We start from the raw sequence: 26,883 nt of genomic DNA, 5'->3' as shown, positions 1-26,883 counted from the left end.
CTCGTACCATTGTAATTCGTACCAATGTCAACTCGTACCACTAAACAAAAACTCGTTCCAATGCAAACTCGTACCACTGCTAACTCGTACCACGGTAAATTCATACCATTGTAAACTCGTACCCACTTATTTAAATGCATTCAAATGGTGTTTAATGATGAATATATACTTTAATTTCACTCAATACCTCTTAAGTCTGTAAAATGTATATAATTTGAAATTACAATAACCAATTTGTAGCTAATTTTCCTTGTCTAATTGGATAGAGAAAACCGTGGCAGATTGGCTTTGTTGTCTCCCTTGAATAGACTCTTTTTTAAACTTTTACTGACAACTATTTGATTTAATTTTTAATCATTCCAAATCAGTAACATTGAATAGATTTGGGTATTTTTCTATTGTTTCTAAAAGGAATTTTATTTAATGAAAGAATTTATTGATTGTGTTTTAAAGGTTTAAAATTGTTTATGACCAACAGTTAGAAAGTATGAAATTTATTTTTATACAATATTCAGCACATTTCAGCAGAATATGACCATGCTTATATGATTATACAAGTTCATTAGTTAAAGATAAAAAAAAAACCAAGTTGATTAGTTAATAATCAACCAATAATCACACAATCAAAGGAATTTAATATATTTATTAGCATGGTAATTAAGAAATTACATTTGTATTTTTGTCTAAGTTTTCATTAAAATCTGGTATAAATTTCAAAGATATTTTAATTTTTTGTATAAAGCTTAAAAAAAAAAATCATAAAACATTCGTATTTTTGTCTAAGTTTTCATTAAAATCTAGTATAAAATTCAAGTAATTCAACTTTTTTTATTTAGTTTACCAAAAAAAAAATCATAAAACTTTCGTATTTTTGAATATATTTTTATACGACCGCAAAAAAATTTTGTGGTCGTATATTGGTATGACGTTGGCGTCGTCGTCGTCCGAATACATATTGGTTTTCGCACTCTAACTTTAGTTTAAGTGAATGGATCTTTTTGAAATTTGACCATAAGGTTAAATACCACAAAAGGAAGGTTGGGATTGATTTTGGGGGTTATGGTACCAACAGTTAAGGAATTAGGGGCCAAAAAGGGGCCAAAAATGAGCATTTTCTAGTTTCCAGACAATAACTGTGGAACGGTGTATGGATCTCTCTGAAATTATACTACAAGTTTCCATACCACAAAGGGATGGTTAGGATTTGCTTTGGGGGGTTATGGCTCAAACCGTTTAGGAATTAGGGGCAAAAAAGGGGGAAAAACAAGGTTGTCCTTGTTAATGGACAAATACTTTAGTACAAAACATAATTTAAAGCAGTGTAAGGGAGATAAATCAAATACATCATTGAAATTATCTCCCTTACACTGCTTTTAAATTATGTATAAAGTAATGGTTAATGAACAATAAAGATAATCTAAAACAGTGTAAGGGAGGTAATCCAAATACAACGTTTTGGTTACTTCCCTTACACTGCTTTTAAATTATGTTTAAAGAAATGCATATTTATAAAGGAAGACCAGTAAAAATATCTGCAAATGTTTTCATCTTTTTTTTTTACAAAAAAATCCATATGAAAGATTTGACACTATATTTTTATTAATTCTATTATAAAATAGATTAAGTTAGCACTATGGTAAATTTAAATGGGTAATTATGGTTGCCAACTCCATTGGAAATTTGAATTGAGATTATGACCATATCTTGAGGGAAAGAATTTTTTTGGGGGGAAAAGGGGGGGGGGATAAAAAGAAATTGTGGGGGGCCAATTTTTTCTCATTTCAGATTTCAGAAATTAAAAAGAATTATTCTTCAAATATTATTTTTTTTTCAAATTTCAAATATTGAAAAATTTCAAGAAGTCATCTTTAATTGCACAGTATGGCGCATTAGATTTGTAAAATCTTTGATCACATTTATTTATTTGTATGCCGAATCTAACAGTGTATTTAGATTTTTAATTTTGGGTCCAGTTTTCAAATTGGTCTACATTAATGTCCAAATTTAAATGGGTAATTATGGTTGCCAACTCCATTGGAAATTTGAATTGAGATTATGACCATATCTTGAGGGAAAGAATTTTTTTGGGGGGAAAAGGGGGGGGGGATAAAAAGAAATTGTGGGGGGCCAATTTTTTCTCATTTCAGATTTCAGAAATTAAAAAGAATTATTCTTCAAATATTATTTTTTTTTCAAATTTCAAATATTGAAAAATTTCAAGAAGTCATCTTTAATTGCACAGTATGGCGCATTAGATTTGTAAAATCTTTGATCACATTTATTTATTTGTATGCCGAATCTAACAGTGTATTTAGATTTTTAATTTTGGGTCCAGTTTTCAAATTGGTCTACATTAATGTCCAAAGGGTCCAAAATTAAACTTTGTTTGATTTTAGCAAAAATTGAATATATGAGGTTCTTTGATATGCTGAATCTAAACATGTATTTAGATTTTTGATTTTTGGCCCAGTTTTCAAGTTGGTCCAAATTGGGGTCCAAAATTCAACTTTGTTTGATTTCAACAAAAATTGAATATATGGGGTTCTTTGATATGCTGAATCTAACCATGTATTTAGATTTTTTATTTGTGGACCCCGTTATCTAATTGGTTCATATTGAGGTCAAAAGGGTCCAAAATTAAACTTTGTTTGATTTCATCTAAAATTGAATTATTGGGGTTCTTTGATATTCCAAATCTAACCGTGTATTTAGGTTTTTAATTTTGGGTCCTGTTTTTTAAATTGGTCTACATTGAGGTCCAAAGGGTCCAAAATTAAACTTAGTTTGATTTTGACAAAAATTGAATTCTTGGGGTTCTTTGATTTGCTGAATCTAAACATGTGTTTAGATTTTTGATTATGGGCCCAGTTTTCAAGTTGGTCCAAGATAGGGTCCAGTATTTAAACTTTGTTTGATTTCAACAAAAATTGAATATATGGGGTTCTTTGATATGCTGAATCTAAACATGTATTTAGATTTTTGATTATGGGCCCAGTTTTCAAGTTGGTCCAAATTGGGGTCCAAAATTAAACTTTGTTTGATTTCAACAAAAATTGAATATATGAGGTTCTTTGATATGCTGAATCTAACCATGTATTTAGATTTTTTATTTGTAGGCCCCGCTATCAAATTGGTTCATATTGAGGTCAAAAGGGTCCAAAATTAAACTTTGTTTGATTTCATCGAAAATTGAATTATTGGGGTTCTTTGATATGCCAAATCTAACCGTATTTTTAATTTGGGTCCCGTTTTTTAAATTGGTCTTCTTTGAGGTCCAAAGGGTCCAAAATTAAACTTAGTTTGATTTTAACAAAAATTGAATTCTTGGGGTTCTTTGATATGCTGAATCTAAACATGTGTTTAGATTTTTGATTATGGGCCCAGTTTTCAAGTTGGTCCAAGTTGGGGTCCAAAATTAAACTTTTTTTGATTTCAACAAAAATTGAATATATGGGGTTCTTTGATATGCTGAATCTAACCATGAAATTAGATTTTTTATTTGTGGGCCCCGCTATCAAATTGCTTCATATTGAGGTCAAAAGGGTCCAAAATTAAACTTTGTTTGATTTCATCAAAAATTGAATTATTGGGGGTCTTTGATATTCCAAATCTAACCGTGTATTTAGATTTTTAATTTTAAGTCCCGTTTTTTAAATTGGTCTACATTAAGGTCCAAAGGGTCCAAAATTAAACTTAGTTTGATTTTAGCAAAAATTGAATTCTTGGGGTTCTTTGATATGCTGAATCTAAACATGTGTTTAGATTTTTGATTATGGGCCCAGTTTTCAAGTTTGTCCAAGTTGGGGTCCAAAATTAAACTTTGTTTGATTTTAACAAAAATTGAATATATGGGGTTTATTTGATATGCTGAATCTAACCATGTATTTTGATTTTGGACATTGGACCATAATAGGTAAATTAAAAAAATTCAAATTCTTAGACCACATCCTTTCTGTGTCAGAAACCTATGCTGTGTCAAATATTTAATAACAATCCAAATTCAGAGCTGTATCAAGCTTGAATGTTGTGTCCATACTTGCCCCAACTGTTCAGGGTTCGACCTCTGCGGTCGTATCAAGCTGCGCCCCAGCGAAGCATTTTATTAATATTGGTACGAGTTTACGTGGTACGAGTTTACAATGGTACGAGTTAACTTGCTTCTGTACAAAGTATGCATTGCTAATGGAAGTTCATTTAATTATCAAAAAACTAATGTTTTATAACCTTTTTTCAGGGCACAAACCCACCATACAGAGACTTAAGTCTACTGCCAATCCCAGCCTATTTTCCTGGACCAAGCAAGAGACTGAATCGTTCGCAAAAAGAAAAATCAGGGCAGTTTCCTGTGAAAACAAAAGAACTAAACTTGATGAATATTGTAGTAGATATCTAGAGGAAAGTTTTGATTGTAAAGGTGGTTTTCCTGAAGAAGTAATTCATACTGCAGACAGGATTTATGACTGTCCACCACCAACTGCCGAGCTAATGTTGAGCTTCACAGATGGAATTACGCTAACACCATCAATGCCTATATTTTCAGCAGAGAATTTTGAAATGAAGACACGTGACACAGCCATGCATTTTTATACCGGTTTAGAGTTGTATACTAAATTTTTATTTGTTTTGACCACACTTGGTCCAACAGCACATTGTTTGAGATACATATATTTTCAAATTGATAGGGTGTCATTTGAAAATCAGTTTTTTTATGACTTTGATGAAATTGATGCATTATACAACCAACTTTGAACTGTCTAGATTCTAGATTGAAACTAGTGTTAAGAATATTGTGTAAACATGGATTGTTTTTATGTCTAAACAGTGGCGTGAGGCTAACACTTGGCCATTTAGTGGTTTAGTCAGGTATTTTTCGCCATCCAACTTAGAATTAAAGTTTCCTACAACTTGGATTATAATTGACAGCACAGAATATCCCGTGATAAAACCTAAAGCTCCTAGAGCTCAGGCAACCTTTTCATCATATAAAAACAGAAACACTGAAAATACTTGTATGTTCGACACCTGGTGGTTTAGTCAACTATGTCTCTAATGCATATGTTGGTTGTACCAGTGACTGTGAAATAGTTGAAAGATGTAGAATAGTTCAATTATGTGATCCAGGTGACAGTGTGATGACAGACAAAGGTTTGAATGTGCAAGATTTGTTTGCTCACTTTTTTCAAAAAAAGAAACAGAATTAGTTCCAAAACTCTTATACGGGATAGAAAAGTCTCCAATTAACACGTGCACATAGAGCTAATTATTGGACTTGGCAAAACATACAAAATTCTAATAAATCCTATGAATGGAACTGAAACAAAACTTTCATCTGAAATAACATTTAGTTGTTTTATGTTGTGTAATTTTAGAACTTGTATTGTGCCAAAGGATGCATAAATAAAAGTGACGCAATGAAGTTTGTTCTGATATATATATATATAAATATTATTTACAATTACATGCACATGTAAATTGTAATGCATATAAAAATAAGGAGATGTGGTATGATATTCAGTGAGTTTATCGAACCAAAGTGCATAAGAAATGGGTTAAGCAGTTACAGGTGTTACTGTCACCATACAATCTCCAACAATTAGAAAAACTTGTACCGTGTAAATAATTTCAGAGATCTTACAACTAAGTTTTGTTGTCTCACCTTGACTTTGGTGAATTGTTTATATCTGTTGATGTAAATATAAAAAAGAAGATGTGGTATGATTGCCAATGAGACAACTCTTCAAAAGAGACCAAATGACACAGAAATTAACAGCTATAGGTCACAGTACGGCCTTCAACAATGAGCAAAGCACATACCGCACAGTGAGCTATAAAAGGCCCCGAAATGACAATGTAAAACAATTCAAACAAGAAAACTAACGGCCTAATTTATGTACAAAAAATGAACGAATAACAAATATGCAACACATAAACAAACGACAACCACTGAATTACAGGCTCTTGACTTGGGACAGGCACATACATGTACATACAGAATGTGGCGGGGTTAAACATGTTCGCGGGATCCCAACCCACCCCCTAACCTGGGACAGTGGTGTAACAGTACAATATAAGAGCGAACTATAAAAATCAGTTGAAAGAGGCTTAACTCATCAGATGGATAAATACAAATACAAGTGGACGTGGCCGGGTAGTTGTACATCCAAACAACAAAAAGACACTAAGTACAGATCTGAGAGTACTCGCATTTACTGACAGCTAGTTCAAAGCCACAAACAACTGATAAAAAAATCTTGCATCTAAGACTAAATTATCAATCCGTAAGCTCCCTTTAGAATTTTATAAATTTTAGATTTTACATTATTGAGTTATGGGGTTTTATTCATTAAAAAGGGGGGGATTTTCCAGTTTTTGGACAACAACTCAAAAATGCTTTAAGCAGTTCGCATGAAACTTTGGTGAATTATTTATAGCTATTGATGTAATCTCCCTATTGATTTTCATAAATTTCAAATATGACATTGAGAAGAAATTGAACTTTATTTGTTTATAGTCTGGCAACAGATTTATTAAGTATTGCACAACAGCACAGTGTATTGCACAACAGCAAGAAATCTTTAACTGAATATAAATTCAATTCATATAACCGATTTCAAGTTCTTTGACTACATTTATTCAGAAACTATAATATGTCAAATATTTAATTACAATTAAATTCAGACCTGTATCAAGCTTGAATATTGTGTCCATTTTTGCCTCAACTGTTCAGGGTTGGACCTCTGTGGGTGTATCCAGCTGCGCTCAGCGAATCAGTTTATTACTTATTAAGAACTCCTTTTTGTCGAGCCTGTGACTTTTGTCGCAGAAAGCTCGACATAGGGATAGTGATCCGGCGGCGACGTTAGCTAACTTCTTAAAAGCTTTATATTTTAGAAGGTGGAAGGTCTGGATGCTTCATACTTTGTATATGGATGCCTCATGTTACGAAGTTTCCGTCAGTCACATGTCCAATGTCCTTGACCTCATTTTCATGGTTCAGTGACTACTTGAAAAAAAAGTTGAGATTTTTTGTAATGTTGAATTCTCTCTTATTATAAGTAATAGGATAACTATATTTGGTATGTGCATACCTTGCAAGGTCCTCATGCCCGTCAGACAGTTTTCACTTGACCTCGACCTCATTTCATGGATCAGTGAACAAGGTTAAGTTTTGGTGGTCAAGTCCATATCTCAGATACTATAAGCAATAGGTCTAGTATATTCGGTGTATGGAAGGACTGTAAGGTGTACATGTCCAACTGGCAGGTGTCATGTGATCTTGACCTCATTTTCATGGTTCAGTGGTTATAGTTAAGTTTTTGTGTTTTGGTCTGTTTTTCTTATACTGTATGCAATAGGTCTACCAAATTTTGGTGTATGGAATGATTGTAAGGTGTACATGTCTAGCTGGCAGGTGTCATCTGACCTTGACCTCATTTTCACAGTTCAGTGGTCAAAGTTAAGTTTTTGAGTTTTGTCTTTTTTTCTAATACTATATGCAATAGTTCAACTATATTTGGTGTATGGAAATATTTTATGATCTATATGTCAGTCACGCAGGTTTTTTTTTACCTTGACCTCATTTTCAAGGTTCATTGCTCAGTTTTAAGTTTTTGTGTTTTGGTCTGTTTTTCTTAAACTATAAGCAATAGGTCAACTATATTTGTTGTATGGAAGAATTGTTAGCTGTACATGCCTGCCTAGCATGGTTCATCTGACCTTGACCTCATTTTCTTGGTTCATTGGTCAATGTTTAGTTTACTTGGTTAATGTTAAGTTTATGTGACAGTTGTAATAAAGCTTTATATTTAGGACTATCAACATAATATCAATGATTAGTAAAGAAGGCGAGACATTTCAGCGTGTGCACTCTTGTTCATTCATAAATTACTTTATACTTGGAAATATAATTTTGCTTGGAGTTATAGTTTCTAAAAAAAGTATTGTCATTGAAAGAGTTGACATGTTGCAATGTACATTTATTCTACATAGTTCTATGGTACCAAATCAAAAGTTTATATTAAAGAAAGAAGTCAAAGGTTTCCCATCATAGTTAAGTTACATACATTTTTTTTGTACCTGAGGTCGTTGAATATAGATCATTATATAAATAAGGAGATGTGTTATGATTGCCAATGAAACAACTATCATCCATACATTGTACTTACCAGTAACAAACCACATTTGCAAAGTTGAATAAAATACAGTTGATAACATTTACTTATTACTTAAAAGAAAATGCCAAACTATTTTAAACAGTATTTGACTATAAACATAGATAAAAAAGGTACTAACTGGACATAATGCACTAGTTCATAAACAAGTGAGAACAATCGCCTTCATATAGTGCTCAGAATATGACATTCATAAAACTTGTTCAATATCATTAGAGAACTCTAAATCTTAAATACTGAAAGCCACCTCTGATAAGTACAATGTACTATGCAAGATGATGATATAACTGGACTAAAAATACACACAACCTGTAATTAACTGCCTTTACAGCGATTTCGCGCTTTGATTATAGTTCTCTTTTTAAAACCCACCAACAGTTCTCAATAATATTAAGGTCAGGACTCTGAGCTGGCCAGTTCATGCTTTTTAACCCCGTTTCCATACGAAAATCTTGAACGGAACGGGCTTGATGGACGGGGGCATTGTCATCTTGAAAAATGTAGTCATTATCGGGAAAATGACTAACAACCACTTATTGTCAATTATGTCAATGTATTTTAAGGCATTTATGTTCCCTTCAACACCAGTTATAGTTCCGACACCATGGTAAGTAATACATCCCCAGATCATTAAACTATACTTGTGCTGAGACAGAGGGCAAATACAATCCGTCAACCACTCTTCTCCGACCTTTCTCCAGACACTGACACGAGAATCCTGCCCAATGACTACCTTGCATTCATCGCTGAAAATTACTTTACTCCTATGTGCATTCACAGTTTTATGTAAATTTCCTCTGCAATATGCCACTTGTTTTTTCTTGTTGACCTCACGGATACAAATTTTTTTCTTTACTGACCGCATGTGGAACCCCTCAGAATGTAATTTACGTTCAACTGTTCTTTTTGAGAAAGGTCGATCAATGCTTTCATTAAAAATATTAGTAATTTCAGATAAAGATTTATGGCGATGTTTTTTTACACAATGGGAAAGTTTTCTCATGTCTCTGTCATGAAAGGATTTTGGTCATCCTGATCTCCGAATGTTTTCTAATCACCCCGATGTTATTACCTCTTCAAAAAACTGTAAACGGTACTCTGTTTGATGCCTGTCAATTTGACAATTTCACTTTTTCTGTAACCTGCATCATTTAATGCAGCAAGACGACTTTTCTGATCAGATGTCAGTTCTTTTCCCTTGCGACCCATTTGTTTACATTATCTACAACGTAAGTGCAGACGACTGACGTCATCACGCACGTGTCACATGATATGCACATTTTTTTCTACAGAACCACCTATATATAGATTCATTGTCATCCCGATTGTGCCATGGAGACGATGGTAAAAACTTGTTTACCCTTCCATGACGTGACCGCAATTGTTGTTTTTACGAATACTTATTGCGGAGTACTGTACTATAAACAATTATTAACTAAGCACAGAAACAAGGCAGAATGATTACAAAAACTTGAAATAAGGCAGTATTGAATTTTTTGCACAGACAATTTCTGCGGTAACTATAAAAGGAAACTTTTTAGCACTTGACAAATGTGAACTTTGCTTCAAAAGAGTTGATACAGAGAAGTTAGTCTTGACTTTTTATTTCCCACCTGCCAACTCAGAACCTTGATAACAGATCCACCCTGTATATGTGATATTCCTAGCTTACATTGATTTATGTTTTTGATTACTGTAAATTCAGAAATTATTGCATGCATTTATTTTTGCGATTTTTGCAGAATGAACAAAATTGCGAGATTAATTATTGCGATTTGTGGAAAAGCTGCATACAGATATATCTCTCATATATCAGAATGCGAGTTCTTATTATTGCGATGTTTACCCAGTCGCATTATTAGTAATAATAAAAACCTCGCAATAATTTCTGAATTTACAGTATTGCATTATTTATTTATGTCTGTCTGCAAATACATTGTATATTATATTACAATTTACGTTGATCTTGTAGTGAATGCACAACACTATACTCTGGTTTAATTCTTTATTATATAGTTATATGCTTTTATGTTTACTTTTATAGCTTTAGGATTACACAGTCCTAATAATCAACACCAGATAAACAGATTGAGAGACTGTATAACTGTGCTTTATATGTTCCATCGCAGACCGGTTAGTGATAATGAATTTGTTATCAACACAAGAGGATGGACTCAGAGACTGGTAATTAGCTTTATGATTATTTTATCAGTTGTTTTAAACTTTAGATGCGTTTTTACAGTAATAGTTATAAATTAAAAGCTCTTAAATATTTCTTTTCTCATTGATTTTTAAAAATGCCATCAGATTGTGCTGATTTTTTTAATGGTTTCCTGAAGTTGTATGTTTATTTGTATATCAAAATTATATGAAATTCCAGTTCTTAGCTTGGAAAACTAAATAAAATTAATAAATCTGTCAATTTAGTTACTGGCATTATCCAATTTAAACAACAGTTACTTGATGTCTTCATCTTTGACCACCTCTGTGGTCTTGTGGTAGTGTATTTGCCTGGAGTGGGATATGTCGTGAGTTTGGACCCTGGCCGGGTCAAACCAAAGACTTGAAAATTGCTATTTGCTGCTTCTCTACTAAGCACACAGAATTAAGGAGTGAGAGCAAAGACTGGTGTGCTCAGAGTCAGAACTGTGTGCCTGGATGGATGACATGTTTACCTGCGGACTGTTACCTTGTGAACTAGCACATTAAAAATCCAGCTCAGAGTATCAATCTAGTACAAAGGTGGGTATAAGTTCATATCAATCTAGTACATAGGAGGGTATAAACTCATATCACTTTATTATGTTCTTTTCCTGAATATGCATTTGATTTGCCATCCATCCATCTTCATTTTATATATATTTGTTTTTAGGTTTCTGCCTTGGTAAAAGTAGCATCATTTGATGACCATATGTTTATTCTTAATCATATATTACGATGTCCAGCTGGTGTTGGGACTTGGGCAGCCAACTTCATATCAATCTAGTACATAGGAGGGTATAAACTCATATCACTTTATTATGTTCTTTTCCTGAATATGCATTTGATTTGCCATCCATCCATCTTCATTTTATATATATTTGTTTTTAGGTTTCTGCCTTGGTAAAAGTAGCATCATTTGATGACCATATGTTTATTCTTAATCATATATTACGATGTCCAGCTGGTGTTGGGACTTGGGCAGCCAACTTCATACAGATGCCAGCTATCCCACAGTCTGTGACTAGCTTTGGGAATCCTGCGTTAGACCATTATATAGCTTGTTTAGCTCTTGTACTTACACCAATAAGGTAGGAATAAAGAGTTGTTTGTAAAAGCAATTCTGTTAAACTTTCATATATATTTATTTACTGATTTTGAATAGCTCAACAAGAGTCAATGACTCATGTCACAGATTACAAAACTTTATATTGAGCTGATAAAGAGTTTACTACATTTTAAGTCGTTAGTACTTGATTTAGTTTTGCTATTCAATAACTCTTTTAAATTCTCTCCTTGCAGGTATTTGTTTTGTTCACAAATTATCTCCCATTGTAGATGGTATATTCTAATTCTGTCAAAATGTTAAAACAATTGTAAGAGATAATTATGAAGTTCATGTTTGATAAAGTTATATCATATGAGTTTTACAAGGAGCATTTTGCAGAGATGCACAATTCACTCATTGAGTTAGTAAATAAAAGAAATCCCTTATCTCATTGACAGTTTCTAAACATCACTTATTTATTTAATGCCAAATATGTATGTTACTGTTAAAACTTTCATCTCTTCATATTTTTTAAGAATACAAAAATGGCAAACATGAAATATTAATCAATTTAAAATCAAAATGTTTATTTAAAACTTAAATCTTTTCTGATTAGAAGAATCACAGAACTATTTTATGAAAAGTTTTCAAATAAATATAATGATTGTGTTTTACAGATCAAGAGAGGACTTTGTTTGTCTGATGAAGGAGGCTGTTAATACTAGTCCTGATCCCCAACAGGTTACAAATCCCTGGGTACTCATAAACTGTGATGGAGAAGAGGTATATTAAACACATTACTTAAACGAGTTAACTACAGGTTCATATGCATTAGAAGGAAAAATTGAGTATTTTTTTACAAATCAAACAACAAAAAATGACTGTCAACATTCAGTCTTAAAGACAGACAAGTGTCTCTGTACCATACCTCAAGTGAAGATTTGCACGAAGTCTAGACAACATGGAAATTAACTTTACAGATACTTACAACGATCTTCTATCAACCCCAATTTTTTTAAAGGGCAAAAAGCACTAAGAAATGACTCAAGACAGCTCCTAGCATGGGAAGTGAAACAGGTACATTAACATGGTAGAGTCCAATTTGTTTTTGATTTATCAATATCCTTTAGATGTTCAAATTTCTAATGTGTGTTGATTTGTTATTTATTTCCTGATATTTCTAACATCTAGACATCGTTACATTTGATTTAAGTATATATATGTTTTGTACTTTGAAAGTATTGAATTACCAGTATGCATTAAATCTTTACCGTAGGATGAAGATCCAAAGAATGCATGGAAATATTTACTGGAGAATGATTTTGTTGCCATTTTAAAACAGTTTCCAGTGTCAGAGATGTTTAAACACATTTTACTGATTACTGGATCAGGTATGATATTGTTTTCTTTTAGATTTAATACAATGATTTGCTTAAATAGCTGAGTCTATTGTTAACATTTTCTAAAATTGTTTTATATTGAATCCAGTTTAGGGATACTTTAAAGGTAAGGAGTCATATTCAGGAAAACGTTTTATATATATAAAAAATATCATGGGGTAACATTCTAGTTATATATTTATTCTAGAATATTGGACTTCCTTCAATTTTTATCAAATAACCTATAATACCCGGTAATAGGAATGAATAGAGATGTTGGATTGATATCAATGACATAGCAATCCAACAACAGAAGAAAAACGGGAAATTGGCAGTTCATTGTACTACACTGTGTGGCAAATCTAAATCACTTCAAATTAAGTTGGACAAATTTTTTTGAAGGAATAAAGATCTGACATGAAAACAAAATTCTCACCAGACAAAATCAAAGGGAAATAAACTATCAATCACTAAAACTACTGACTAAGGAAACTTACTTAAACTTGTAGTAAGATAACAGTAGTTTTATCTGTATCTCAGAAGATTTGAACACAATGACATACAGATAGTTCTTTTTAATACCCTACCAAGGAAGGCTTGCATTTTACTTGAACCTAGCTCAAAGATCTTTATCTGATAATAATAATAGCATGCTTTTTTTCACACTCTGATATAAGCCTTTAAACTTTTAAAAATCTATATCAGCATCGTGAATTGTTTTAAAAGTCCATATTTTTTACTGTTTTGTAGACAATTTACAATATGATATACATAGAACTACAGAGTCAACTTTTATAAAACAACTGGCATTCAGTACGTGTCTCATTAGAATATTAGGGGAAGGTTTACAGACATACAACATGGCAAGATATAGACAGCTCAACAAAAGAATAGGAGGAGCCATCAGGTAATGACAGAAAGTGTCACCCTATTATCAACTGTTTCTGGTCCCTTAACATAATGCAAAGCAGGACACATTGAAATACCTGGTATTTATCTGCCTTGTTAGCAATATCACATCTAAGTATTTACAATATTTATGTTGTTGGTTTGGTTTATATTGATGAATTTTAGTTGAGATCGAAAACGGAAGCCAAAGGTAAACTTATAAAGGCATTATAATTCTTAAAAATGTATATTATGTTAAAAACTGTTAGGACGCCATCTCAACTACTGTGAATTCTTTATTATTCGTGAGATAAAAATTTTCGTTGATTTCATAGGCAAAGGTTAACCACAAGTTTAAATGTTTAACAAAGTATAAATTTTGTATTGGCTTGTATTCAGACTTTTGCAAAACCCTGAAATAAACTATCAATAACTAAAATTATTCCTGACTAAGAAAACTTGCTTAAACTTGTACCAGGATAACAGCACCAAATAACCACTTAAGTACATTATTTCCTCATTCCACGAAAAAAATTGGTACCCACAAAAATAAATGAATCCACAGTATGTATTAAAGGAGATTTGAGGTATCTGTCAATGAGACAGCAACCCAAAACAAAAACAAAATACATTAAAGTTGTGAATAAATGTACAGAAACAATCAAGGGAATGCCATGGAATTCTCCATATAAATGATATTTTCAACAGATTTTGACCGCAAAAAAAATCAAAAGGTCTCTTTCTGAAATACCTAAATAATTAGTAAATTGATGTTTATAAAAAAGTTATTGGAGTTCCATCCTTTTGAATTATGAGTAACATGCTACTTTAGAATAACAATGTTGTTTTCTTTCTACAGAGAAGTAGTTGGATATGTATCCAACCATTTAGAGAGTTTTCTGTCACATAATAGTTTACCAGAAGATATGGTTCACAGACTCCAACTAGAGTATGACCAGTTCTTTCTCAGGGCTACAAACTGTATACTTACCTCTCAAAAGTATGTATTACTTTATTGTGTGAGTGGCATTATAAAGATGTAAATGCTTATCAAAAATTAAAGAAAAGTGTGAAAAAATCGTTAAAGTTAAAGATTTTCAACAATATTTTTTTTTTGGAAAATATCATTTTCTCCTGCAATAGAATTAGACATCCCAATCTTTAAAAAATGGTTTGAAAACAGAAAAATATGAGCAAATAATGATAAATTAGATAGATAAATAATGAACAAATGAAAAAAATGGAAAGAAAAAAGTGCTGATTTGCAATATATATACTTTTAAAATTGTATATGAACTCATGAAGACGTTTAATCCAAGAATGACTTTTTGTATTCAAACGATGAAACTTAGGAATGACAGTTTATTAGGAATGGGGAAGTGAGGATAGAGGGGCTATGTATTATAAAAAGATTAAAGGAATTTTAAAAGATCTAAATTTATCAATTAAAGCTTTTATGTATGTGGCCTCGATAAGATTTAGGAGCTTCTGAAGTTGTTTTACTTACTGGGTTATAGTATAATGATTCCAATAAGAGATAACTGTTTACATAGCTAGAAAAATGGGAGATAACTGTTTACATATCTATAACTGCTAACATAGCTGTTAAAATGGGATATAACTTTTTACATATTTATTGAAATGGGAGAAACCTGTTTTCATAGCTATTGAAATAGGAAATAATTGCTAACATAGCTATCAAAATGGGAGATAACTGTTTACATAGCTATTAAAATGGGAGATAGCTGTTGATACGTGTTTGAATTATCTATTCAAATTGGAAATAACTGTTGATACCTGTTTGCATTATCTATTAAAAGGAGAGATACCTGTTTGCATAGCTATTAAGACAGATAACTGTTTACATATCTATTAAAATATGAGATACCTGCTTATATATCTGGATATAAGTAGACACTTTATAAATCAAATTTTAAAGTTAAGATATTTAAATGCAAGATTTCTGATTGAAAACATATATGTTAAAATTTTAGAGGTATACTAGGTTTTAATATGTTATCTGATTAATGTATATGGGGACAATTTCCTGTGTGTCCAATTTTTTGCCTTTTTATACCAAAATTTACCTGACATGAACATTTTACTGTTCCATTTAAATGCATTGTGCAAGGCCATGAAACAACATAAAAATTGGTATATTTCCTCTCCTATTTTTTACTATGTTTACAGGATTTGTTTTAGATGTATTCCATATATCTGATTTAACTTGTTATTTACAGGTTAGGATCATGGCAGTTTATGACCAATACCTCATATGCTACAGTTTCCAGGGAAACCATGTGGAAGTTGCTATGGTTATTACATCAGGGCACCAATCAAAATATAGATATTGATAGTCTGCCAACAGAAAACAAATGTAGAGAATACATAAATGGTAAAAACATAATGTTGTTAAGATTATACTTTAGAAAACTTCTTTGTCATTTAGTCACTGGTGGTAAGTTATCTCATTACCAAACATACTACATCTTCTTATTTTTATGACAGAGATTTTACATATTTTGCCTGGATTTAAGAGAAAAATTAAGATAATTATGTTAAGTTTATCATTTTTGATGCTGTTGCATTGGAATCAGAATGTCTCATCTCAAAGCAGCTATTGATTTGTTACTCCCAAGTCTTACTCCATTGAAATTTTTACATTATTCATTGTTGTATTTTCTAAATAAGAAGAGTTTTAGAGCTTTAGTTGTTCTACCTCCAAAGGACTTGCATAAACAATTGAAGTTATTGGTACCTTCAGTCAAGGAAGCTAAAAGACTTATCCATCATGTTGACCTATTCTGACCCCAAAGATTATTACTATAGTTTCAGAAGATTGGTACTATCTTCTGTTTTGTTTTCTACAACAATTTTACTGCTTCACTTCGAAGTTATTACCAAAAATCCTCTAATTATTTTGAAAAGTGTATCAAATGATAAAGAGAAAATGAAGAGCACAATACACAATAAATATGAGCATGTAATATAGAATTTCATGCAATCTTGAAAGAATTATCTATTGATACACTTTTTTGTTTATCAAACTTTGTTTGATGCATATCCATGTTTTACATTTAGAATTCACCATTTCAGAATCTAAAGAACTATGGGTAATCTCATTGTTCGAACCCCAAAATAATGATAACATTACATCATTGGTTGAATTTCTATTGTTTATTGTTTGGGACGTATTTAACCAATCACAACTTTTATGTGTATGCTTTTGAAATTATTACCCAGAATGTATCAGATTCCAAAATGCCAAATTGGAAAGTCATTTAAGATTATTTTTTGTATGCACCAACTATGATAGTTTTATCTCATGTTAAAGTTCCAAATTACCCCTGGCACTCACCTATTATTATTCAATATGTGTTCCCTTATTCACTTTTTGTCTCAAAATATTTGTTTGACACCCTCACCAGGAAAAGTTATTAGAATTGCTATGCATAATTAACATAGTCATACAGATCTGAGAAATAATTTCAGATATACTTTTCTGAGAAATGTTTTTTAAAGAATATTACTAACTACTTTTCAGACTGTTTTAGTACCATGCAGTTGGCAGATATTGTTCACACATCCATGATCTCAGCAGAGACTATTTATCTATTGACTGCACTTGCTCATATGGCATCTTGTCGACCACCTAGAGAATTTGATTTTATTCAAGCTGTGTCATTCAGACTGTTTGAGGTTAGCTTAGGAATGAATATACATAAAGTTAATAATGATAAATTGTTAGTAATGTAAAGATTTTGATATTTGATCATTTGTTTCTGTATGGAGGAGATTGATTCTGTATGGAGGAGATGTGATAAAACACATTATCTGGTCCATAAATTGGACAAAAAACCATCAAACTCAAATGACCATTTAAAATCAATATCAGGAGCCTGTAATTCAGTGGTTGTCGTTTGTTGCTGTATATCACATTGATTTTCTTTTATTGTTTTGTACATATATCAGGCCGTTAGTTTTCCCCTTTGAATTGTTTTACATTTGTCATTTTGGTGCCTTTTATAGCTTGCTATGCAGTATGGGTTTTGTTAATTGTTGAAGACAGTTGGTACTTTCTATGTCATTTGGTCACTGGTGGAGAGTTGTCTCATTGGCAATCATACCACATCTTCTTATTTTTATATTTTAGAATCAAATAAATTTTATTTTATTAAAATCGAGCAATTTTACTACATAAATGTCATATTATGATGTCACAGTCACATTAAAACTTATTGATAATTAATATTTTTGTCCAAAATGGGATATTATGCAAAGATCTGATACAAATTGAATATGAATGGACAATTTTTAGACAGCTTTTGTACAATAAGATTTGAGCTTCAGTTTTACTCAATTTGATATTTTCATCACATAAATATCTTTTGGCCGAATATTATTTTTGGTGAGGCTGGTGCTTATTTTTAAAACTTAATGAACGTATGTCAGAATGAGAATTTCCTCAGTTTCACATTCAATTCAAATACATAATTGTTGATATGTGACATACTATTGGTTGTATGAATATTGTAAGAATTATAACTAATATATTTATATTTTGTGAATTTTCATAAAGGAGGGATGAGGTTGTTGACCAATTAAACCTTTTTCTGTATTTACTTAAAAACTTACCGGTTACTTTTTTCTTTCCTTTTTGTCGAGGCTGCGACTTTTGTCGCAAAAGTGAGACATAGCGATCCAACATTTCATCGTCGTTGTCGGCGTCCACAAATATTCACTCTGGGGTTAAAGTTTTTGAAGTTTTAATAACTTTCTTAAACTATCCTGGATTTCTACCAAACTTGGACAGAAGCTTGTTTATGATCATAAGATAGTATCCAGAAGTAAATTTTGTAAAAAAAAAAATCCTGTTTTTCCGTATTTTACTTATAAATGGACTTAGTTTTTCTGCCAGTTAACATTACATTCACTCTGTGGTTAAAGTTTTTAAAATTTTAATAACTTTCTTAAACTATCTTGGATTTGTACCAAACTTGGGCAGAAGCTTGTTTATGATCAAAAACTAGTATCTAGAAGGAAATTTGTAAAATTTATTTCTTGTTTTTCCGTATATTACTTATAAATGGACTTAGTTTTTCTTCCAGTTAACATTACATACAGTCTGCAGTTAAAGTTTTTAAAACATTTATTAGATTCATAAACCATCCTGGATTTTTACCAATCTTGGACAGAAGCTTCTTACAATCTAAAGATAGTATCTAAAGGAAAATTTTTAATAATTTTTTCCCAATTTTTGTTGAGCCTGCGACTAACAGCAAAAGTAGGCGAGACACTTGGTTCCGCGGAACCCTTATGAATTTTTTAAATCATAATATGTAATACACAATTGGTTTGTATTCTTGATATTTGAATAATTATTTGAGGGTACCTAATGTATACATGAATTCACATTTTCTGGATTTAATCGCTTCTGAAAATAATATATATGTATTAAAAAATGGTGAATTCAGTTGACGTTTGTAAGAATGCACAATGGCATGAATTGAAAGATTAAAAACATATATACAATTTGTATCTGCAAGACAAGTGATACAAATAAAAAGAGATGCTGGATTAGATATACATCTAATGAAACAGTAAGCCAATGACTTAAAAATCAATGACATTTTCCTTGATAAAGGTAAATAAAACATGACATCAGTGAAATAATTGTTCAGGTCTGAACTTTGTTGGCATTTTAATTGATGGAGAAAGAGAATATTATGGCCTAATAGTACATCTTAGAAATGAATTATAGGTTATTTTCTTACATTTTTTCCTTTTCTTTTTTTGACATTCTGTCCCTTTCTTTTCAGATTTGCTATGTCTGTGCAGAGACAAGAGAAATGTGTCACAAGTTAGGAAGAGACCTTCTTGTTTCAATAGCAACAACACATCCATTCATTATCTCACTTATCATACAGCAGACCAATCAGAATTTAGTAAACATTGGAGGAGTAAGTTACAGAAAATATTGTGGTAGAAAAGCAATGAAGTCATTCATCAAATATTCACTCAATTTTTGTGTTAAAAGCATGTTTTATCTTTATTTTTGAAGTTCTGTAATATTTGTTTTTAGTTTCTTACTTAATACTGTAGTTTGGGTTGTTCCTCATAACTTAAACCGTAACATAAACAAATAACTTGTTCTCCTTCATGGCTCTATATTCATTTTTATGTAAAATGTACAAAGCTTATTAAATTATGGTATCCATGCATCTATTTTGTGAATTTAAAAAAGATAAATAATGTTATACGATTGCTTTTTATTGTTATTATTTTCATTTTGTGGAAGAGTTTTCTCAGTTAATTATACCCCCGCTTTAAAAAAGTGGGGATATACTGTTTTTCCTCTGTCTGTCCGTCCATCCGTCCGTCTATCCGTCCATCTGTCCCTTGAATATTTTTCATCGCATTTTTCTCAGGAACTACATCAAAAGGATTTCTGAAATTTGGTTTCAAGGTTTATATAAATCAGCTATACTGTGTGATGCGTTTTCAGATTCATCATTCAACAACTTCCTGTTTACCGTCAAGTATTTGGTCGGGGGTATCATCAATGAGCAGTAGCTCGAAGTTTCACTTGTTGGTACCAGGTAGAGGTTTCACACCTAAAAAATTTAACAGCAGTTATATTTTTGTCGAGCCTTTGACTTTAGTCGAAAAAGCAAGACATATCAATCCTACATTCCGTCGGCGTTGTCGGCGGTGGCGTCCACAAATATTCACTCTGTGGTTAAAGTTTTTGAAATTTTAATAACTTTCTTAAACTCTCCTGGATTTCTACCAAACTTGGACAGAAGCTTGCTTATGATCATAAGATAGTATCCAGAAGTAAATTTTGTAAAAAAATAAATTCATTTTTTCCTTATTTTACTTTTAAATGGACTTAGATTTTCTGCCAGGAAACAACACATTCACTCTGTGGTTAAAGTTTTTAAAATTTTGAATAACTTTCTTATACTATTTTGGATTTGTACCTAACTTGGACAGAAGCTTGTTTATGATCAAAAGCTAGTATCTAGAAGGAAATTTTGTTAAAAAATAAATCCATTTTTTCCGTATTTTACTTTTAAATGGACTTAGATTTTCTGCCAGGAAACAACGCATTTACTCTGCGGTTAAAGTTTTTAAAATTTTAATAACTTTCTTATACTATTTTGGATTTGTACCAAACTTGGACAGAAGCTTGTTTATGATCAAATGCTAGTATCTAGAAGGAAATTTTGTTTTCTTCCAGTTAACATTACATTCTGTCTGCAGTTAAAGTTTTTAAACATTTAGATTCATAAACTATCCTGGATTTTTACCTAACTTGGACAGAAGCTTCTTGCAATCAAAAGATAGTATCATGAGGAATATTTTTATTGATTTACTTCCTCATTTTTGTTGAGCCTACGATTAACAGAAAAAGTAGGCGAGACACTGGGTTCCGTGGAACCCTTACGAATTTTTAATTATACTTCATATCAACATGCTAGATTTTGATTAGTTAATATAAGGGTGATTATTTAATCTATCCCGTGGCTCAGAGGGAGACAATTTTTTTAATGTCACCCTCTCGTGCAAACATATAAAAATTGATCATTTAAAGGACAATGAATAGACCACTCCAGAGTTATGCCCTTCACAGGAAAAGTTTGTCAATTATGCACTCCTTTATGACATCATTTACCAGATAGAGGGGATCGCCTGTATCCCTGCACTATTAAAGTTCATCTAGCGTCTTCGTGATCGTCATTATGCAGGATAAACAAGAAATAATGTTTGTTCCGTAGGTACTTAATCACAATTCCCTAAGTACTGATTATCAATTATAAGAATTTAATTTGCCGAATAATTCGTGCAATATAGCATCATATTTTTTCAACCGCTTGCTCAACTTGAGAAGGAAGTGACGATGCCCCTAAACGCACGAATGATGTTAACTAAAACCAAAGTTTTTGACAGAAATATAACGAACTCAAAAGTTGTCTATTGAATTTTCATCAATAGTTTAAATGAATAATGCTCAATTTTTACGTTTCAGAATCCGACCTTTTTCATCGACTTTCGACATAAACAAAAATCCATCTTGCTTCAATTTTGTTGTTTTTCTAATAACTGTAACGTTATTATGTACATGACGTCATAGTTAAGTACTTTCAATTTAAAAGACAATAATGACAGAGCCTTCAGTATAATAAATTAAATAACACATAGCTGAGAGGGTGATAGAGCAGATTGTTACTCTGAGAAAAGATTGTCGACTGAGGTGAAGTGAGTGAGATAAGATGTTTTTGTAGAGTAGTATTTCCCTTTATATAAAATATTTCTTTTCCATAGGTCAAACATTGTAAAGCCTTAGGGAAACATATTATTACTGAAACATTAAGCCCACAACAATTAGGGGAAAGCATGTGAACGTACCCATAACATAAGTGATATTTCTTATTATACCCCTTTCTAGGTGTAGTTGTTGCTTTATTTGTTCTTTTGTGTAGTTGTTTAACAACCATTTCCATTACAATTTTCTCAGGAACTACTGAGTGGAATGCCTTCTTATTTGGTCAGAAGTTTGACAGTGATGGAGTTGTTAAGTGTTAGCACTTTTTGTTTTTTTTCTAACACCTATTTCCTGTTTTTCTTATACTTTGAATTACCAGTTCACTGGGGATATGCTTATCACAACAACCTGTGCAATTTCTTGTTAATATTGAAAGTGCAAATATTATAAATTGTTGTTCTGTATTTTTTATGGAACAACTGTAAAGAACTTTCACATAATTATGAAAATGTTTCTTTTTTTTTTATAGATGTCACTTTATTTGTTTCAAACACTACCATTCCACTTGTGGCTACCAATGGACAATGATATCACTGTAATTGAGGAATGGCTGATGACCTCTGAACTTACTTCAAAAACCAATCAACTAGCTCAGTCTGTACTCTGTAATATAAACTGGGGTGTTGACCAACAGGTACTGCATAATTTTAGTAATTCCCTTTATAATTCACCAACTTGTTTTTTGTTGGTTTTATTGTGTTTAATTTGTCAAATTTAAAAAATCATTGAAAGTTAAAGTGAAAAAGACTATTCAATACCTAAAATTCAAGATTTTTGAAAACTTTCACATTTTTAGAAAGAAGATAATTTATATCATCACCTATTTGACTAACATTCTGTAGAAAAATTTTAAAGGGTTAAATGATATAAAGAAACAAGGTAGCTATTATTTTTGTAAATTTAAAATCAAATTCATGGTTAGGCTTTTTTAGACCATTTTTCGAGAATATATTTTTAGAAAATGTTGATCGATTCTCACATTGACCAGGACTCATTATATATTGCCTTATTTTTTACTTTTGCTATAGAAAAACAGACTGTTCATTCCATATGATGTACATAAGAAGACTGCCATTTTGTTAACACAGGCTTATGGAAAATTTATTGGAAGCAGACACCACTGGATGTTCTTCACAGAAGGAATGAAACAAGTAATATAGAATGCATTAGAGAGGAAACACTTATGCAAAACATTTTCCTAGTCATTATTTAATGTGCTACTGTGGATTCATTTATTTTTGTGGGTACCAATTTTCGTAGATGGAGGAAATTGTATATTCTAGGATATTTGATTTCATAGTTTTGCCAAAGTTTGCTTAGCAGATAGAAAATTTTTACTTAATTTAACATTTAAATTCATGGTTCACTGATACTCAAGAAATCCACAAAAATTGGTGTCCCACAAATAGTAATGAATTCACAGATATTGCTTTATAATATACTTGTATTATATTCATAAGGGAAATATGATTTAAATAATATCTATCCAGCTATTGAGTAAAATAGATAATTTTCAAGCTTCATTGCCTAATTATCTATACAGTAGAAATGTTTTGTGTCAGGGATAGAATTATAAAGCAGGTAAATTGTTAGATTTTTAATGTCTTTTTTGTGGTGTTCTGTAAACATTGTGTAACTTGTACCCACAATTGAAAGACAGTTGGCATCTACAGACAGTTTATAAAATTGATGATTTTGGAATGGTAATAGTCACTAAAGAACTAGAAGATAAAGACAGTGGTTTTATATTTCAGGTGGCATCAGTTGTAAAGCAACAACAGACCATTGAACAACTGTTTAACAACTGGGCATGGGACATTGCTCTGAAACTCCACCTACACCACACTACACTCCCACCTAATGATGTTCAGTTAGTCAATGCAGAAGGAGGTCCACCAGATCTGGCCAATGACAATTCGTTTCTTCCTGTCACCAGAGGCCTGAAGGACAAGAATGCTATGGCTTGCTATGTTGCTATACTTGTTTCTAATATTGGCCATAAGTAAGTTGCCTAGCTTCATTATAAACAATTAACTTTGCTATATACCTGTCTTGCACAAATTTTATTGGTATAAATTGTTGACGTTGAGATGAACTTCAAGAAAATGTACCATGTATATACTACATAAAGTTTTTAATTATGCTTTGGCAATAGAAATTTAAATTATTGTTCTTTGAATTTTTAAAAACAATTTTCTTTCACCTGCATAGTAGGGTCAGCACATTGACATTTCTCTGAGTTTTCTTATGTCATTTTTCATAAAACATTCTAATATTTATGACTCCTTTTTTAAAATAAATCACATTTAAACCAACCAGACATGAATATAATCCTTATCAGGAAATGGAAGTTTCTCATCATCTAGTTGAATTGTTGATAATGACTTTAGGGGCTTTGTTGTAGCCAAAACAGGGCCAGTTGCTTGATTCTTATAGTTGTAATGGAAAAGAAGGGATATTATGTTTTAACTCATGACATAAAATCCCTTCTAGTACTTGAGGAACCTAAAGTAAACCAATAGCACATTTAATGCTGTTTTTCATCTCAAAATCACAGTAAGTATTATCTATCTGTTGCTGCAAAAGTAAAACCCGTTACAAACAAAAGATTTTTTACCAGTTAATCAGTTTGGTATACTGCAAAATTCTAGTGCAATCTTTATGTAACAACTTTTTTTATTTTTTTTCATTGACTAAAATTTACCTTTAAATCCATAGTTGACATGCCTTGAGCCATTCTGGAATCCACAAATGCTCTTTTAATCCAATAAAATTGAAAATTAAACATAACCTACCTAAAAACAACGTTTTAATGAGATTTTATCCAAATCTGAATCTTACAAGTAATTACATGATCTTCGGTTTGAGCGTTTGCATTTGTAATTTTTGTCGAGTCTGCGACAAAAGTCGCAGAAAGCTCGACAAAGGTATGGTGATCTGGCGGTGGTGGCGGCAGTGTTAAATAACTTCTTAGAAGCTTAATATTTCAGAAGGTAGAAGACCTGGTTGCTTCATACTTTGTATATAGATGCCTTATGATATGAAGTTTCGGTCTGTTATATGTCCATTGTCCTTGACCTCATTTTCATGGTTCAGTGATTACTTGAAAAAAAAGTTTAGATTTTTTGTATTGTTAATTTTTCTCTTGTTATGAGTAATAGGATAACTATATTTGGTATGTGCGTACCTTGCAAGGTCCTCATGTCTGTCAGACAGTTTTCCCTTGGCCTCGACCTCATTTCATGGATCAGTGAACAAGGTAAAGTTTTTGTGGCCAAGTCCATATCTCAAATACTATAAGCAATAGGACTACTATATTTGGTGTATGAAATGATTGTAAGGTGTACATGTCCAACTGGCAGGTGTCATCTGACCTTGACCTCATTTTCATGGTCCAGTGGTTAAAGTTAAGTTTTTGTGTTTTTGTCTGTTTTTCTAATACTGTATGCAATAGGTCAACTATATTTGGTGTATGGAAATATTTTATGATGTACATGTCAGTCTGGCAGGTTTTATTTGACCTTGACCTCATTTTCATGGTTCATTGCTCAATGTTAAGTTTTTGTGTTTTGGTCTGTTTTTCTTAAACTTTAAGCAACAGGTCAACTCTATTTGGTGTATGGAATGATTGTAAGGTGTATATGTCTGTATGGCAGGTATCATCTGACCTTGACCTCATTTTCATGGTTCATTGTCAATGTTTTCCTGGATAACTTTGTTTCTTGATACTATAAACAATAAGTCTTTTTGATTTGACTTTCGCAAATATCTGTTTTACTGTCTGTACCATGCGTCAACAGTAAAACTGCATTTGCGACTGTCAAATCACTAACTGACGGCGGCAACTCTTTAATCACAGTACTGTTATTCCTTAAACGTACAGTCATGTAGAATAATTGATTTTTGCATATTTTTAGGTATGGAGATTTTATACCAGCAGGATTAGAATACTTAACAACATTGTCAGAGAACTTTCACTACAAACCAACTATCAATGTATTGAACTGTATTGTTCATATGTTCTTTGAGAATCCACATATTCTAACAGATAATGAAAAGTAAGAAAATTTAAAGATATTAAGAACTAACTTTTGCACATTGATCACACTGTATTTTAATTGCTTTATTCTTAACTTTTTTTCTTTATATTTAATGTTGAAAATTAAAATATATTTATAACATTAACTTTATATCTTTACATGATCAAATTTTATGTTTTAAGAATATTGGAAGTAAAGGAATTGACTTTTTAAATCTTGTCATGGTCATATTGAGCACAATAAAACTTACGAATTTTAGACAGTTTTCTAGGATGCATAGTTTCTTTTTTTTAACTATTTTACATACAGATTATAGAGCGAATAAATTTATATATTTAATACCCCCCTTTTTTTGTTTTTCATAGGTTTCAGAAGATAATACAGTCACTGATGGTAGCAGATGAGTCTGCCTCAAAGCTTTCTAAGATTATCTGGTCACAGGAATTCCCTGGACCATTTACTAAGTGGTTTTCTACAATGATTGAGGTTTGTGATCATTTAAAAAATTCATTGAACAGGATTCCATTGTATGAAACTTTGACAGAAACTTATCTTAAAGATCGAAAGAAATAAATTGATTTTTTTAATTTAAATTCTGTACTTTACTGATAAATAGACTCACTTTTACAGTCAACATCACACTTTTTCACTGACAGCAAATATCGCAGGCGAGACACTGGGTTCCACAGATAATGTTTTGTTTAGACAATGGACAAAAGTGCCAGATTAATTTTTCCTGTATCAGTAAATGTTGTGTACAAATAATGCTATCAAAATTTTAAATGTGATTTTTATACGACCGCAAAAATTGCGGTCGTATATTGGTACG

The 26,883-nt window shown here is 31.6% G+C and overlaps 1 protein-coding gene across 2 annotated transcripts in view; it reads left to right on the top strand.

The window, feature by feature from the left end:
- LOC127726819 (ectopic P granules protein 5 homolog) overlaps positions 1–26,883 on the top strand; it is an 83,138-nt gene that overhangs the window by 13,060 nt on the left and 43,195 nt on the right. For both annotated transcript variants that reach the window (XM_052234273.1, XM_052234274.1), the window contains 14 exons: positions 10,216–10,355; positions 11,262–11,461; positions 12,096–12,201; positions 12,695–12,809; positions 13,548–13,704; positions 14,545–14,685; positions 15,926–16,080; positions 17,230–17,384; positions 19,505–19,645; positions 22,484–22,648; positions 23,043–23,165; positions 23,769–24,016; positions 25,932–26,072; positions 26,420–26,540. In XM_052234273.1, coding sequence (XP_052090233.1) covers positions 10,216–10,355; positions 11,262–11,461; positions 12,096–12,201; positions 12,695–12,809; positions 13,548–13,704; positions 14,545–14,685; positions 15,926–16,080; positions 17,230–17,384; positions 19,505–19,645; positions 22,484–22,648; positions 23,043–23,165; positions 23,769–24,016; positions 25,932–26,072; positions 26,420–26,540 — 2,108 coding nt within the window. The remainder of the gene's footprint in view (positions 1–10,215; positions 10,356–11,261; positions 11,462–12,095; positions 12,202–12,694; positions 12,810–13,547; positions 13,705–14,544; positions 14,686–15,925; positions 16,081–17,229; positions 17,385–19,504; positions 19,646–22,483; positions 22,649–23,042; positions 23,166–23,768; positions 24,017–25,931; positions 26,073–26,419; positions 26,541–26,883) is intronic.

Source organism: Mytilus californianus, unplaced genomic scaffold (assembly GCF_021869535.1).
Source record: "Mytilus californianus isolate M0D057914Y unplaced genomic scaffold, xbMytCali1.0.p SCAF_1, whole genome shotgun sequence".
NCBI lineage: Eukaryota > Metazoa > Mollusca > Bivalvia > Mytilida > Mytilidae > Mytilus > Mytilus californianus.
The sequence above is the reverse complement of the archived record's forward strand: the minus strand, read 5'-3'. Positions and strand labels throughout refer to the sequence as shown.